Source organism: Zosterops lateralis, assembly GCF_965231275.1.
Source record: "Zosterops lateralis genome assembly, chromosome: 10".
NCBI classification, from domain to species: Eukaryota; Metazoa; Chordata; class Aves; order Passeriformes; family Zosteropidae; genus Zosterops; species Zosterops lateralis.
This window is the reverse complement of record NC_139770.1, coordinates 4,962,560-4,980,091: the sequence shown is the minus strand read 5'-3', so window position 1 is coordinate 4,980,091 and position 17,532 is coordinate 4,962,560. Positions and strand designations below refer to the sequence as shown.

The 17,532-nt window shown below is 43.7% G+C and overlaps 1 protein-coding gene across 1 annotated transcript; it reads left to right on the top strand.

Annotated features, from left to right (window-relative positions):
• Nucleotides 1-5,436: 5,436 nt before the first annotated feature.
• TNFSF10 (TNF superfamily member 10) lies at nucleotides 5,437-14,927 on the top strand (the record flags this gene model as incomplete). The annotated part of the gene is made up of 5 exons (XM_083868908.1): nucleotides 5,437-5,559; nucleotides 9,082-9,234; nucleotides 10,588-10,630; nucleotides 11,315-11,431; nucleotides 12,128-14,927. 5 exons carry the CDS (start codon nucleotides 5,437-5,439, stop codon nucleotides 12,574-12,576), a joined length of 885 nt encoding a protein of 294 aa, XP_083725034.1. The 3' UTR covers nucleotides 12,577-14,927.
• Nucleotides 14,928-17,532: the final 2,605 nt, after the last annotated feature.

The window sequence follows — 17,532 nt, the reverse complement described above, 5'->3', positions numbered from 1 at the left end:
GGTTTCGCAGGAAGAGGCTTCATGGAAGTACAAATCATCCACACCTGTTTCTCCCCAGTCTCTCTGCACCCAGAGGATTTTGGAGCCATCTGGGAGAGCACGTCTGAGCAGAGCCCTGGATGTGATGCCAACAGCACAGAGGACTGTGGATGGCAGATTCCCTCAGCAAGGAAACAGAAATCTCTTTCATTTCTCTACCAACAGCCTTGTTACTGTCTGTCCCAGAAGGAATCTGTAGCCCAGATGAAGATAGACAGCTGTGTGACAGATGCTTTGCTGAGAAGAAGCCTCAAAAAAATGAAATTTCTCTGCATGCACAACTGGCACCCTAAAGAGAAATATTTGTCTTCCATTTTCAGTGGAGTTTAAAAGCACTTGCCTATGGTAAAGAAAATCAAATTTCATGCTTCAAGGCTTAAGCTGATTGCCTAGCAAGGCTTTGCTGTGTGCCAGGGCAATTCTTCCTCTTTCTGAAATGCTGTGGAGGCAGATGGATGTGTTATGGATCTTCTCCCAGCTCTCTCCAGAGCTGAGACTGCAATGAACCTATTTCAACGTTATCACTTTGTTAGTGTAACACAGAAAAAGACTTAAGGGCATCTATAAACATTCCCTTTGCTCCCCTAGCCAGGGAGCATCATCTAGTTCTTCACACCACACTGGTTCTGTAATGAGGGAACAGCCACATGGCCAGGTCCAGCTTTGGAATCTACAGTTGAAAGGAGCTGCTGCTATTTCAGGGATCTCTGGGGAATACAGGGAAGCAGAGCCATGTATCCCTTACAATGAATACATACATTATTGCAATGATAAAGTCAGTTCAATTATTCCAAAATGACGTGTTTAGAAACTTTTTTTTCACGGAAATCTTTCACTCCAAGACAAACAGAAATGGTGAAATATGAGACCTTTCTGTCAAACAGAAACTCTCTGTGGTGGGACTAGAAATCGTAATTAAAACAATGACATGGAAATGATTTGTGTTAAAAAAAACCCACTGTGAGAAGGAACCTTGAGTCAGGGCACCTTAATGAAACCAACTGTATTCCTTCAGTGAGTAACATGTGAGGGCTTTCCTGGGATGTGCTTTGTGACAATCCCTGGTGCTTGAAAGCTGAAGAAGGACTAGTGTTAGGACAAGGGGGAATGGCTTCAAACTAAAAGAGGACATATTTAGGTGGGATATTGGGAAGAAATTCTTCCCTGTGAGGTGGTGAGGGCCTGGCACAGGGTGCCCAGAGAAGCTGTGGCTGCTCCATCCATGGAAGTGTCCAAGGCCAGGCTGGACAGGGCTTGGAGCACTCTGGGATAAAGAAAGGTGCCCCTGCCCATGGTAGGGAGGTTGGAACTGGATGAGCTTTACGGTCCCTTCCAACCCAAAACATTCAGTGATTTTATGATACTAAATCTCTCAAAGAGAGATTTCATAATGAGCACTCATAAAGGACAATATACTTTTGGAAGTGCCCCTATATAACTGACAAAATTTAAGAACAAGCTTAAAATATATACAGTATATTAACAGCCAGAAGGTATTTATTTTTGTTAGTATTTTCTCAATCGAAATGGAGAGATCCAAAGTTAGATCTGGAGTATTGTTTCTACAGCATTTTTGGACATGATTGTGGCACGTCCATCCACAGATATTGCCACTAACAGCTCTTTTTATCAAATCCACTGCTTGGGCCATTAAAAGAGAGATGTCAGGTCTGACTAATTGAATTCACAGGTGTGTTTTGGGCAGTTGTTTGTGTAGCACCATAGGCCAAAAGGGTATTGCAGTGATAAACAGCTCCTGATCCCATGACAGTACAAATCACAATGAACTCATGGATTGGAGATGCTTTACAACTGACAGTAACACATGAGGTCGGGCTCTGGCACAGGGACCATTGAAGGAATGAACAAACCACAGGAGGCAGATGTGATCTGTGCAGCACATGTTGATGTGCAGGGCTGAGGACACACTGCAGGGTTAACCCTGTGCAGGCTCCTGGTGCCTGTTTCACTGGGGGGCTTGGCAGGGTGAGGTTGATCATGAACTGTGTGCAGCACTGCCCCAGAGATGAACTGGGAGGCTGCAGAGGTGGGCAGGGACTTCCCTTTCCCTTCAGGAAGGACAGGAGACAGGAATTTCCCACTGTGCTCTCAGAGCCAAACAGTCAGTGGCTTCACTGCGGGAGTTCATAGCTGGAGTAGCAAAGGCCAAACCAAGAGCAGCATTCAGGTGTCTGCTGGGGAAAGGAGGAACAGTTCCATTCCCCCTCTGCAGCTACAGCACTGTAATTACATGCTGGGATGAAAAACACGACCCCCTTTGCTGCTCAGCAGAGAAATCAAAGTCAAGAACTGTTATGTACCAGAAAGCTCTGCTTTGCCTGCCTTGGAAAACATCCTCTCCGAAAAATCTTCATCACCCCCATCACTGCAATCACTGAGGAATGGGAACTGAAGGACTTTTTCAAGTCACTCTTCATTTTCACACATTTTCTGAGCCATTTTACATTCCCACTGGCCACACTGCTGGGGGACAAGCGTGGCAGGTCCCCTGCCAGGTGTTTCCTTGACATGCCCAGTGACACATCCTAAGTCCACAGGACAGATTAAGGTTTATCTCTAATTAAATGGCTCACTGAGTAAGCTTTAATAGGATGAAGGAGCCAGGAAGTATCAGAGGTTTTGCTGGGGAGATGCCCTGGTCTAGCACTACACAAACACACATGACTTGGTTCTGTTTAAAACCATGCTAACACCATTCCTTCCCACTGGTGTCAATGCCCCAGCTTTACTGTGGCAAAATTTCATCAAAACACTCATTTTCAACTCTTGAAACATTTAAAACAAATTATTTTCAGTATAAATTTATGGTTATTAGAGACAAAAATTAATTCCAGAAAAGTGAGCATTGAAAAGAGTGAAGATTTTCAAGTGCATTCAATGCTGGAAATGGTTGGAGTTTCGCTTTTGGAATATCCTGTGTCAGTGTGGAAACTCATAAACTGTTTATCATTGTGCAATGAAATTTTCAGATCTTAAATCTTCAGAAAGACATGAACTCATAATTTTTGAAGAGATGGATTTGAGTGTGCTTTTCCTATTGCTCTTTTCATTAATTTTGCCTTCCAAGGCTGACACTAATTAAACAAGCATTATATTAGAAATACCCATAGAGGATTTAAAATTATGGGTCAGGGGGACACAGACCCTGCCTGGTAGAGGGCAACAAAATGAGTATATGGGTCTTAAAAAACCCTTTCCTCAATTGGTGTGTTAACCTACAGAATAATTCTGTTAAAAGCTGTAGGGTGAGGAGAAAGCCAGGAAAGGGCTGGAAAAACACAGAATCCAAACCAGCTCCTGATTGTGAACAAGAGTGCTCTGTAGTGCCCCGGCTCTTTCACTTTTGTTTCTATTCTTTTTGAAAGGAAACTCCTTTAAATGAACCAGGACCTCCCTAAACAACTAGAATGAATAGCCACAAAAACTCCCTTCAGCAGGCAGGAGTCTTCATCCAAGTTAGCTTGCCACTTTTTAACTGATTCTTCTGTTGAAAAATTACTCTCGGAAGAAATTTTGTCCTTAGGAATTTATTAACTGTGATAAACAAAGCAGAAGGAGTCCAAAGTGTCACACTGACTTTCCTGAGAAGTCATAGGAGGGGACCATGAGCTCAGTTTTGAGAAGATGTTAATCTTCTCCATCTGGAATTTGTGTGGGACTCACAGATCTGAACTGTTTTGGCACACAGATTGAATGCCTCAAAGAGCCAGACATAAACTGTCTGCTGCCACGTTGAACAGGGATTGGGGGATTATTATTTTGCTACATTATGATGGAAGAAAAAAACATTAATTTTCCTCTAAATGGTTGAATACAATGTAGTTACGCCTTCTGAAGATGACCTCAATAGTCAGGGGAGATTAAGAGATCTTGATTTTAATTTTCCCCTGTAATTATACTGAGAACTCCCACCTGCATCCTGGCATTCAGGCTGAGCAGGAGCCAAAATGCCATCCCCTCCTGCAGCCAACAGCATGGAAGTGACCTGACTCAAATATCTGCACTTAGATTTGAAATCCCAGTTTTCCATGGCTGCACAGTCAGCTACCTCTGCTGATTTAAGAGCACCAGCAGATAATTATGGATTTGTTAATAACCCAGACTGTGTGAGGTGAAGGTGTCAGAACCCCAAGGAAAGTTAATGGACACACCTTAAAGCATGGACATGCCTTTGCAGAACTTCTGTCTGGGTGGAACAGTTTGGAGAAAAGCTTGCAAGGAGTCTCAGAAGTGCCAACAACCAAACCCCAAAGTGTCATCAGATAAAGAAAGCTCAAAATGTACATGATGTCCATGTACTGTGGCAATAATCATGTCATGACCAGGGTGCAGAAGTACTGGTAGCACTGGGAAGGAGCTCCTGGCACTGGTTATTGGCTCACAAGCTCCTTTCTGTGGTGTACCAGCTCTACAGGAGAAGTTGCAGAGGAAAGGACATGGATGGCACAGCTCAGGATGCACATGGACCTATTGGAGTGAATCCAGATGATGCTCAGAGGGCTGGAGCCCCTCTCCTGTGAAGAAAGGCTGAGAAAATTGGGTTTGTTCAGCTAAAGAAGACTCAGTGCAGCCTTCGAGTACTTGAAGGGGGCTTATAAAAAATAAGGGGACAGACATTTTACCAGGGCCTGTTTTGACAGAACAAAGGGCAATGGTTTTAAACCTCAATTCAGATTAGGTATATGAAAGAAGTTATTTAGAATGAAAATATTTTTACGCTTAGGGTGATGAAAAACCAGTACAGGTTGCCCAGAGCAGCTCTGGATGCTCCATCCCTGGAAGTGACCAAGGCCAGGCTGGACCTGGGACAGTGGAAGGTGTCCTTGCCCATGAATGAGCTGAACTTAGGGGTCCCTTCCAACCCAAACCAATGTGCCATTCTAAGTTTCACATCACACGTGTGGTGTGATTATATTCCTGATCACACAGCTCGAATTGAGGAAACTCCGTGCCTCTCTGTGCACGCAACCAGAGCCTTGATGTCTTCACAAAACCACCTTCCCCTGTTCTCTTGTGCCAAACTCTCAGACAGTTCTCTCAGCAGCGCTGAGCAGTGCCCGCACACCTCAGCGGGGACCCCGCACTCGGGAGAGGCGGAGAAAGCGGCGGCAGCCGGGGAGAAAAGCCCGGGAGGGCAAGGCGGGAAAGCAAAGAGAAAACAGACGAAAAGCAAGGAGGGAAGGGCCAGAAGGGAGAGGAGGGAGGGCCCGGCCGAGGGAGTGTCCCTGTGCCCCGCCCCGCCCGCTCCATCCCCCGGCGGGCCGGGCCGGGCCGGGCTGAGCGCGGCGGCCCCGGGGGCGCATCATTCGCTGCGGGACGGCGGCCCTGAGCCCCCGGAGCCCCCGGAGCCCCCAGGCCGGCCCAGCCAGCCCCAGGATGCTGCCGGCGGGCGGCCCCAGCCCCGCGCAGACCTGCGGGGCCGTGCTGGTGGCCGCCGTGCTCCTGCAGAGTGTGTGCGTGGCCGTCACCTTCCTCTACTTCACCAGCGAGCTCCGACAGGTCTGTGCGGGGCTCGGCGGCGGGAGGGGACCCCGCTGTCCCCGCTCTGTCCCTCGGGACGGGCCGGGCCGGCTCGGGCGGGCGGGGGCGAGGGATGGAGCGGCATCCCCGGGCCGGGCCGGGCTGAGCGCACAAAGACTCCGCTGCCCTTTGTCTGCAGCGCGGGGGAAGGAGCGCGGATACAGTGTCAGAGCCCAGATACAGTATCAGAGCCCAGAGAACAGAGCCGTGCGCTTTGGCAGGGAATGTGTTTCCCATTAGAGCCCGAGTCCGCCGCCTCATCACTTCTGCGGTGCGGGGGGAACAGGCGCTGTCAGCTGCACAGGGCAGCACCGCTGAGAAAAGCTCAGATACCTCATAGATGTGCCTCTAGGACATGGTTTCAAGGCTGTGACTAACCCTAAAGGAACTGCACCAGACACCGCTGAATTCCGCAGAATAAGTTGTAAAATACGCATTGTATAGTCTAGATGCTTTGGGCTCCTTGCAGCCACCCTTGAGCCCTGCCAGCTGCTGCTTAACTCTTCCCTCTCTTTGCAAAAGATCATTTACACCCCGAGAAAGTTTAGTTGATAGTCCTGTGTGTGTGGCCCTGCTTTTGCAGGACCTTTGTTACTCAGGGTTTCCATGGGTATCTCACCCCAAATTGACTGTCCTGCTCTAAGTTGTGCCTGGCTGTTGCTACTCCTGGCACACAGGTAAACCTGCCTGCAGGTAAGTGTTCTGTGCCTCTGCAACTGCAGAAAGTATTGCACAAGTGTAAATTACTATTGTATATGTGCACTCAGTAATGCATAAATAATTACGTTTTTAATAATAATGTAGATATGCATATTATGCTATATGTGCGTTTATTCACATTAGATTTAATAGTGGAGTCTTCTGAGATGTCAGAGTTCTCTGTGAGACAAAGGGTGTGCAGGGTTCTGCAACAGGAGCCAATGCTTATACTCTCAAAATGTATAAACCAGATTTTTCTGCTGAATTTACAGCTGTGGCTGTCCAGTGGGGGACTCACAGAAATGTGCTGACTTTATGAAACCAGGTTATATGATTTCTTATGAAGAAAATATATATAAAGGGATCTTCATTTCCTCAATGCACACAGTTCAGAGTTCTTTGCTAACAAACGTGCCAATTTAAGTAATTAGTAACCACACTTATCTTTTCCTTCCTTCTATTCAAACATGTCCACCTGGGACACAACCACATCCCAGGGACTTGCCCAAAATACAACTCACAGTTTCTGAACAACAACAAGCCTGCTTTTGTTGTGAAGTTGTCCAAACAGAAGTTGTGCTGGGCTGCAAACAAAGCTTGCTGGCTCTGGAGGGGGTACCTTAACCACATATTCCTGCATGTGCCATTTGCTGCACAATAAACAGGAAAAACCTCGTCTAGACATAGCCTGCTACCCCACACCCACATGTGCATGTGGAATATTCTTTGTAGATTAACTGTTTATTTTGCCTGCACATTTTTCTTCTATTTGTTTGTTCACAATACCTGCATTTCTACACCTTCACTAACTCACTGTGGCTGCACAGACTGCAGGTGTTTCTGTCTTTACAAAAAACATGCTGGTAACTAGTGGGGCTTGTCCACTACAGCTGTAGTAACCTGATTAGGACTAGGAGTATGACATTCTTTAACTGTTTTACTCTAAGAGGAAGTACTGAGACAATAAAGTTTTTATGCTTCAGGATACAGGGCTGCAAGGAAAACAACCTCAGGCTTCCTTCTGTTTCAAAAACAGTCCAGTAACCACTCCTAGCATAGGAAAGAGGCTCTACAAGATAAGATTCCTGCAGGAGTTGTGTCCTCAAAGGGTTCAGTGCTGCAGGTAAACCTGATTGGAGTAAATCTTACAAGAGAAATTCCAGTCCCTCAGTTCCATAATGTGCTGCTGCAAAGTTGCATTCCCTGAGGACTTCAAACTGCACACAAAGCAAGGTTCAGTGCCAGGAGAGTAAAGCTGTTTTGGGGAAAAGGTGGAGGCAGAAGCACATCTGTTTGCTCCCAGATGGGAGGGCAAAGCTGGGAGCTGAGCTGTGACAGGTCTGCAAGAGAATAAACTAACCACACAAGTTGCCTGTGTTTGGCTTTTTTTTTCTTAAACTCGTCAAACTACTTTTTTTATAGAAGCTCATTGTATAATTAAATCGGTCAGAGCCTGTAGTTTTACCTCAGTGAGCACATAATATTAATCACTGTGAGCTCTTGAAATCTGATTTCAAAATACCACTGTGCTCCTTGGCAAAGACACAGAAACTCTCACCAACACTCGTAGTGGGGGCCCCTTTTCCTTCTGCTGCCGACAAAATACACCACTTCAAGCACTAGCTGAAGCTCAGTGGAATCTGCTGCTGCAAACTGAAGGTGGGACTTGAAGGAGGTGAAATCTCCTTCCCCTGTAGCAGGAAATTTCTTTGTCTTGTAACAGGAAAAACTTGGAGTCTAAAGGAGGAAATCCATTTGTTGCTTTCAATACTCCAGTCTCAAGGACAGCTAAAAACTGGTACTTGTAGAAAAAAAAAAAAAGCATCTGTTTAGCAAACCTAACCAAGCTTCTTTAACACAACAAAAAAAGTGAAATTTAAAGGCTACTACCAGGATTCCATCTGAATGCTTTGCATGTCTCTTGCTGTTTCCTCCAAGTTCCCCTAGTGCTTTGCTGGCTCCACAAGCCTGCCCAGTGTGTAGCAGATGCAGCAGGAGCCCAGTTCAAAGCAAACAAGGGCTGCTCTCAGGTTCTGTGCTCCCACACTGACCAACAGCGCCAGCTGGAGTCACATCTGCAGGGAGCTGGGAGAGAGCTTTCCACTAGGAAAACTCTCCCAGTCAGATTCCCTTGGAGCCAGGAGGAGTTTTGCCAATCTCTTCAATCTTAGCAGAAAAATGTTTTCTCCGTGACTAGAGGATAGAGATAGATACTTGATATTTTCACGTCAAAAACATCTAGCATTATAATTTTATTTGGACTCAAATGTTGTTTCAGTTGTCTGGACTATTAGGACAAATGCTGTTAGGAGAGACCTCAGACTGGATATGGGGAGGATATGGGACAGATATAAATAACAGCAAAGGTCTGGATTATAAATATAATTGGCTGAAAAGACAGCATAGAAAATACTTTTAAGTTCTAGTATTTGATTTCATCTTCAATAATCTGTTTAAAAAACAATCTTGTGCAAAAGAAATGCTTCTAATGCAGAACTAGAGAACCTAAATTTGCAACATCAGGGATTCAGATGTTGAATTTTCACAAAACCTATTAAGATGAATATTGGGTACCAGATTTATGCCCATGGAGTTAATGCAATGATATTTTTGCATGTGAGGTATGCCCTCATATTTAAATATCTCAGATGAGGATGAATTATATTCTTTCATTGTTCATATACTTGCACCATACTGGCTTTAGAGAAAAGAAAGTGTGTTTCTTAGCATTTGATGAATGTGGTGACATAGCACAGCTGCAAACACATGGATGAGAAGTCCTGTCTTTTCCCTGTGCTGCAGCTCCAGGACTCGTACTCCAAGAGCGGCATCGCTTGTCTCACGGGGGAGGAGATCGGAAATTCCATCCACGACCTGGAGCTCCTCGACAGCCAGGACAGAGAGGCTGATCCCTGCTGGCAAGTAAAGTGGCACCTGGGAAAGTTAATTAAAAAGGTATTTGGGAACAGTGATGTTACAGCTAAAGGAATCCTAATGGCAGAGTAAAGGAGGCTCAGAGTGTTTTATTGCAAAGCAATTGTCAGGCTGCAGCTCCAGCTGCAGAGTGCTTGCAGTGGAGCAAAAATAAAAAACAACCCATAAAAGTGATTTCACTGCAGTCAGGAAATAATAAAGCAGAAACTTATCAGCTTTTGCTAAGCAAATTCCAGTGATGGGTTGGCTTGTCTGAATTACCTCAGGGTAAAGGGCTTCTACCTGACCATGCAGATCATGGTGCTATCAGAGCTGTCTCCCTCTTCGGAAATACAGGGAGACTGGGGAGGGAAAGTGAGATTAAATGTGACACAAGGAGAGGTACAAAAGTGCCTAAGGAGTGGTCCACTCATGAGCTGTGTGATGCAGTGGTGGAGGAAAGAGCAAGTGAGCTCACAGCACCTTCCCAAAGAGCACCTCCTGCGTGACTTACACACAACACACAGAATTTTTGCAACAGAGAACAGAGTCAATCTGGCTCAAAAGTCACAGAGGCTAAAATCTTCTGGAATGGCTTTCAAAATCCCATCTCCAGCACATAAACAAGCTCATCCATAGAAATTCTCTTCTGGCTGAAATTTCCTGGCAAAAACAGATCTTGCATTTAAAACAGATTCTCTATTTGTGTTCAGAGATCTCAGCACTTTTGGTGGAAGCTCTGCCAGTGAAGTCTCTGAACTTCTGCACAGAGAAAGCATTGTTTTAGTTGGTGGATGTTTACACAACTAATACACCTACTAGCTCCCTGATTGCTTAGAAAAAGGTCACCTGGGTGCCAGAAATAAGTCACAATTATGATAATACTACTATTACTCACCAGGTAAATCATCACCACACTTGCTACTGCTGCACCACTGTCCATACCAAACTGGTTTGCTTCAGCAGTCAGCAAAGAGTTATGAAGAAGGGGAATGCACAAAGTAAAATATGCTAGATTAAGAGCTTAGATAGGTAGAGGTATAAAAATAAATTTAATTTAATTTCTCAGATCTAAGACTCTGTGGTTCACACTGCCAAGTATTCTGCAAATGAAAGCTGGTGCTTCTCTTATTTGAAAAAAACCTGGAGATTCGGATTTTTCAATAGGCTTATGCCTGAGCTCTTGAAAATGTTTCCCCATGTCTTTCATTACCTAAAAGATGTAAACATAGAAATTCTTTATTACAACAAAATAATAGGTGCTTTTTTCCCCTTATTTGCTTGTTGACCAAATCCAGACTCTCCTTTATTTGTGAGTAAAAAAAGGTGTGTCTTTTTGTGCACCTGTCAGTCCCAGCTGACAAGCTAATTCACTTTCATTGTGTTTGTTGACAGATGATGTCAAAAAGCTACGAGGAAAACATATCTGCAATCAACGGTATTGTAATAATTTTATTATCTGTGGTTACAAAGAGCTGCTAGTGGCACTTGATATGTAATGACTTGATTTTTTTAAAAGTGCAGAAAACTGACTGAGATCTTGTACTGGCTTGAAGTTATAGAAAAGTTATTACTTATTACTAGAAGGTAAATTTTCAGGAGCCAGAATTACTATCAAGTGGTTAGAGCAAGGTAACCAAGGTGGATGCAGAGGACTCAGCCTCTAGATCTCTGTCCCATGTGTTATGGGGGATGTTTAAAAAGCCCTCCCAGTATCTCAGCTCCTGGAATATGCAGCACAGAGCTGCAGAGGTCAGTTAAGGAATGGCTCTGCTGAAGCTCACACTAAAGATGCTGGGGGAAAGCATTACAACCGTCCCAGTGGAAATTCACAGGGAGATTAGGAATATTAACCATAAAATTGAATACTATGGGTTGTTTTGTCTGTGGATAACTTGAAGACAGAGGAGGAGAAAAAGGAGAATTACAAGACACTTAAAGACATTTCATGAGCAAGAGTGAAAGCAGAATTTGAACCTTATTAGCCAACAATAACTAGCCATCAGCCTATGATTCAGTCAATTAAAAAAGTGACATACTTATCTGTTAAAATCGAGTCAGAAGGAACAGAAGTGGTATCTGAAGTCCTTGGTCCTAATATGGGGCATCTTTTCCCTTTCAGTGGAGAGGACTCTGACGCTGCCGCACGCGGAGGGGCAGCAGCCGCGCGCTCCCAGCCGCAGGATCGCGGCGCACCTGACGGGCAGCAGCAGCAGGAGGAGCTCCCTGTCCTCACGCAGTAAGGACAGACCTTTGACAGCACTTAAATACGACAGAATTAAATTATTTGCTCTCCCATTGCTAGCCTTGTGCTCACAAACACTTTTGAATAGTAGGAAAGAAATCCTCTTGTCCCAGACATCAATTTTTTTCTGCTAATTCTCACCAAACAGAGGGAAAGCCCATTTCTTTTGGGTACCTCCCTAACTCTTCTTTTGGAACCTTCACTAGGGGGCAAAAAGAAATTCAAATGTCTTTCCTAATGTTAAGTTTTCCTCTTTTCTTTCATTTCCTTCTGTCGGTTGTGCGAGTCCCAGCTGCTATGGTGACAGACCTATTAAAAATGTGAGACAGACAGGAGAGACTTGACATTCAGACCATGTTAATGAAGGGCTTGCTTGGGTTTCTGCAGCTTCAGAGGGTATCAGACACTAATGGATATTTTAACTTTGTTGCCAAGTAAAAACATAATTTTTTTCCGCTTATTTGGGAGCACAAATAATAAAAATAAAGGCAGTTCATGTTAATTCCCACTTAAAGCTTACTTATGGACCATCAAATTGTTGTGAGAATGGACCTAATGAACTGCTGGGAAGAGCAGGTTTCCTTACTTTGTTATTAAAAATCAGGCTCCTCAGCTAGCAGACACTTGGCTTCACTGCCTGGTTTTTAAGTTAATCTCTCTCTCTCTTTTTTTTTTTTTTTTTTCCCCAAGTAAATACTTTGCCCAGAAGAGGAATTGGACACAAACTAAACAACTGGGAGTCATCAAGAAAAGGCCACTCCTTCCTTTACAACGTGGAGCTGAGAAATGGCGAGTTGGTGATACCCCAGACAGGCTTTTATTACATCTACTCACAAATCTATTTCCGCTTCCGTGAGAACGAGAACGAGGACTCAGATTTGCTGGGACAAATCAGAAACCCCAAACAGTTGGTCCAGTATGTTTACAAACTGACTAATTACCCCGAGCCCATTTTGCTGATGAAAAGTGCAAGGACAAGCTGCTGGTCCAAAAAGGCGGAGTATGGACTTTATTCCATCTATCAAGGTGGTGTGTTTCAGCTGAAGAGAGAGGACAGGATTTTTGTCTCTGTCAGCAACAGTGACATTGTTGACACGGACAAAGAAGCAAGTTTTTTTGGAGCCTTTATGATCGGTTAGAAGATGAAAATCACAGTCCCCAACGGCCCAGTTTTTCTAGTCAGGGACAGCTTAAATTCCTATAAAATAGGAGATAGCAAGCAAAAGCTGCAGACTGCCCTTTCTCAGCTCACTCACCAGTTCTGTGCCTGCAGCCAGGAAGAACAGCAGCAGCAGCAGCTGGCTGTGGGTGGCAATGCTCTGTGCAGGCACAGGCAGCCAGGCTGGGAATGTGTGAGGGATTCACAGCCCTCAGGTGATACCTTTGGGGCAGGTGAGCACCCACCAGCAGCAGAGATGCTCCAGGCTGCCTCAGCTGTGGCACGAGGGATGGTGGATGCTCCAGGTCTGGTTACTCAAGGCTGAGGCTGGATATCAAATTTTATGTGTGGTCTCCATTGGGACCCTGTCTTGAATGTGTCAGCTCCTGTAAGGAGCCTTTGTACATACTGTGCCCAAGTGTCCATAGAATTTCTCCAGAAGTTTTTTGAACAGGAGTTCTGCAGAAGCTGCACACCCTCATCTCATCTAACAAAGCACTTAAGCACCTAATTAATTTTAAGCACACGAGCAGGCTGACTACATCAGGGTATCCACATGCTTGAAATTAAGTATGTGCTTAAGCATTCTGCAGGATGGTGTCTTGAGTAAACACATTTGTCTTGTGCGGGATATTGTACATAAGAACAGCTGCTGGAATGGCACTGAAGAGCTTTTGAAATTAATCTGTGTTTTGATCAACATTTTGTAACAGTGCCTATTTACTTAATTGCTGTGCTGCAGACATCTCACCAGGCTCCCAATAAGTTCAGTAATGCAGTTGCTGTTACATTTGTTGACAACAAGAACTGGATCCAGGAAAAAAAAATCCCTGTAAATACTGAATTCTGTGAGAAAATTTGCAGCAAGTTAGGCATGACAAGATTCTTCCATGTTTATTTGTACTGGTCTGTGTTTGGTAGGATGTAATGTAGAATAACACACCCCAATGACTAATATTTTAAGGAAAACAGGCACAATTATGTGTACTTAAAATGCTGCTTATTTAGGTAATTCTGTAATTATTTGATTTTATTTTTAGGAATGGGCAGAAAATTTTCACAATTTTTTTTTTATTGTAAAATACATTTTTTAAAAAAATGAATTATATTTTTTAACTCAATGAAATGACTATTTTGTATTAAAAGGATTTGAAAGTTTAGACTGTATGGGCTCACTGCACAGCAAAAGTCAGGTAGTGTAAATCAGCACATCTGTAGCATTGTCAGTGCAGGAATAGCAAATTGCACCATGAGTGCATTTTGCCCAGATTTGGAGGAAGCAGTGGGAAAGGTGAAAAAAAAAAAACTATTGGAGGGAAAGGAAGACAGTTCTGCAAATGTTGCTTTACATCAACAGAGTGATGGCAGGATAAAGTCTGGCTGTGTATTTTTTGAATGCACTGGGGTTGCCGTGGGAACCCTCCCATTCACCTGCATGTCCTGGTAATTAAATCACAGCAGCCCCTGCACAGGGGCCTCAGCAGTAAACAGGCCTGGCTCATCTCCCTGCCCAGCCAACAACAGGGGATTAACAGCCACCAGCCCCTCTGTTTATCTGGCCATGCAGACAAGCAGGTGCTTTGCCTCACTTAAATACCTGTGTTGGAGCAGCAAGAGAAGAATTGCAGGAATACCCTTTCTTTTGGCAGGTTAGGGCAAAGAAGTACACCAGTGTAAGCTGAAAACAGTGAGTTTTAACCTCTGCCTGCTGTTTAACAGTGTCACACACACTGTTTGCAGTGGCAATCAAATACGGGAAATTCTTCACCATTTACTGGAACACTTTGGTTTGCCTCCTTCTCAAATCATTTGTTTTGACAGAGAACAAAAAACATTTCTACAGTTTTCTTTCTGATTTCAGTATTTAATTCAGAAATTTTCTCCCTGCCAGAAAGGCTGGAGACCAGAGCCATTCCCGTATATCCATTCCTGTATATCTTTTACCTTGGAGAAATAACTTTTGTAGGTTCTCTCTGCAGGTGGACTGGGCTTGGTGATTTCAGCACAGGACTGACCCCTGCTATCAGGTTTGGTCTCTGCATGCACAGCATATTGCAACAGGAATCACACCAAAGAGTAATTTTCTGAGTGATCTGAAGGCATGTTTGCCACATCTTATCTTGGGGGAAGATTATCAAGGGATATCAGGCAGGACACCTTGGAAGAAGAGTGAAAAAATACAGCAAGTTCTGTTTGTGCTGTATCCTGACTCACACTTCTCATCTCACTTTATGCTGAATGAAATATGTAGCAAATTTTTATAGGTTGTGTTAACATGTGAATATTGTAAATTTTCTACACGCCTTTTATATAAAATGTTTTTACTAAATAGTTATTTAGTCTCACAGTGATTATTGGTGTCATCCTATGGCTTCCATAACAGCCCTGTCTTAAATCATTTCCCTGATACTGATTGGTATCAGATATAATCCACTAAATGCCAGAAATGGTTACAGTGCAAACCATTGAGCAATGTTTGTAATTGTGTAATTCCATATCTCTGGCTTCCAGATCCCAGTTGCTGAACAGCATCTGGAAGAAGTAGGCTGAAGAAATCCCTGGAAATGATCTTGTGACCAGAGGACAAAATTTTGAGCATTTCCCTTGAGGTACTTCTCATGTTTCAAGCCTTAAGCAATTATTTAAGCACTGGGAATTCTTATTTAGTAGCAAAACATCTGATCTTTACCCATTACCAAACTACAGTAGAAGAAGTTTGTTCAGCCTGGAGACAAAAAGGCTCTGGGAGACCTTACAGCATCTTCCAGGACCTAAAGAGGCTCCAAGAGAGCTGGAAAGGGACTTTTCACAAGGGCACAGAATGACAGGGCCAAGGAGAATGCACTCAGAGGGCAGGGTTAGATGGAATATTGGAAAGGAGTTGTTGTTCCCTATGAGGATGGGGGGACCCTGGTGCAGGGTCCCCAGGGAAGCTGTGGCTGCCCCTGGATCCCTGGAAGTGCCCAAGGTCAGGCTGGATGGGCAGTTGGGACAGGGGAAGGTGTCCCTGCCTTGGCAGGGGTGGAACCACTACACCAAGGGATGATCATGTTCTCTCTGAATTCGGGGAGTGAGTCTGAGGAAGAGGGACGTGGTGCCCAGGTGTGACCCAGTGACACAGTGAGCTCCAGCACAGGCAAAAGCTGAGTCTAAACCTCTGAATGAGTGACTGCAGAGCACAGCTTTGCTGATTAATAAACTAGCAGTGCTTTGAAGTCTGCTGGCAGATATTACTGCCATATAAACAACGATAAAGTAATTTGAGCTCATCCTGTGCTTTACATTATTAAGCTGGATTATTGCTATTCCATCAGCACTCCTCAGTGAGGAGAGTTGCTAAACCATAACCTTTGAAAGTATACACCAGGTGCTACTTCCTGCTGTAAAACACATTTATAACAGCAGTCAAAACACCTTCTGTCCCTGGATATAATAGAAAAACTGAATTTGCTTTTCTCTGAGTTCTGGAGGTGCATCATTATAAAATGAATCTCTACCTTGAAGTCTGTTTTCCAGTTTCTTCTCTTCACAATAAACACATAATGATTGTAGATTCAAAGCCTTCAGATATTTCCATGACAACAAACACTGATATAAACAAGAATTAGAACTTTGCTGGATGAGAAGAAAATTGAAAGGATGGAACATAGGAGAGAGATCTCAAAACTCCACAAATAGAAACTCTTCTACCTCATCTCCAGTGCTCAGCACAGTTTTGAAGCTACTGAAGAGTAACAGGAACAATTTAGGAGTTCCATGAAAGGTATAATGTGTTTTCTAAATTATCTTTTTAATATCTGGTTTGCTCATACATCCAGCTAGTGGATAAATAGAATAAAAAGTATTTAACTTCAGCCCCTTTCTCTCCTTGCAGTAAAACCAATGACTTCACTCTTGTCTTGTTGGCAACATGAACCTAATGTTCTTGCAGTTGAGGGCTGGTAGATAACTTTAGGGAGCCTAAAACCATCTTCTCTCACAGTTTTACCTCTTCTATCACCACTATCTGCACCGCTGTCCTTTAGCACATGGCAAAGCCAAAGCAGGAATCCATGCAGTGTTTGTGGGATGACAAATCTTTATATTCCCTCCAAATTTGGCCTGCAATTGCCAAAGAAATCAAAAAGAAAACTAAAGCTGCTTTTCTTCTCTCTCAACTGACATATTTTTTTCTGGCCCTGACCCAGCCCTGTGCAGGAAAAGCAGCCAGAGGAGCCCTTGACTCATGATACCCTTTTAAGAAAGAGATCAATATTGCTGGATTTGAAGTACAACTGCCAGTTCTGATCCAACTGGCATCAAACAACACATCAAACTCCCAAGGAATTCAGGGTTAAATCATTGCATTGCAAGCTCAGGTTGTCTGGAGTGTACAGATCTGGTGCTCACTCACTGGTGGGTACTTGATTTGGGTATACACACCACAATTCAGTTTTATTCTAGAAAATAATAAATTATTTTTCTGGGAAAAAAAAATAATAATTTTCTCTCCCTGGTAAAAGAAATGGCCATTTTTGATAAGACACAGTTCAGCAAAAACTGAAAGAATTTCATGAAGGTTCCTCTACATAGAAAGTCACCTTTATAGCTTTGAGCCATTTTCTCTGGAAAATGTCAATATCCTGCAGCTAACACCACTGGTCTGAGAATGGATCAGGGAAAAGAAATTTTAAAAAGGAGTGAGATAATTCCTTAATATAATGCAAAGTATTTGGCAGACTAACCACAGAGGCAGTTGCCATCTCCTCCATAATATAAAGCAATGTCATGTTAAATTTGATTGGGGACACAATTCTAATATGAAATAACTGTATCTTAGTGGTCTAAAGCCCATGATTTTTATTTGGAAACATATAACACAACTCTAGAGGCAGCTGGGCAGACAAAGTGAGAAGTACATTAGGCTTTTCCTCCTTTTCAACTGCAATAATGTGCA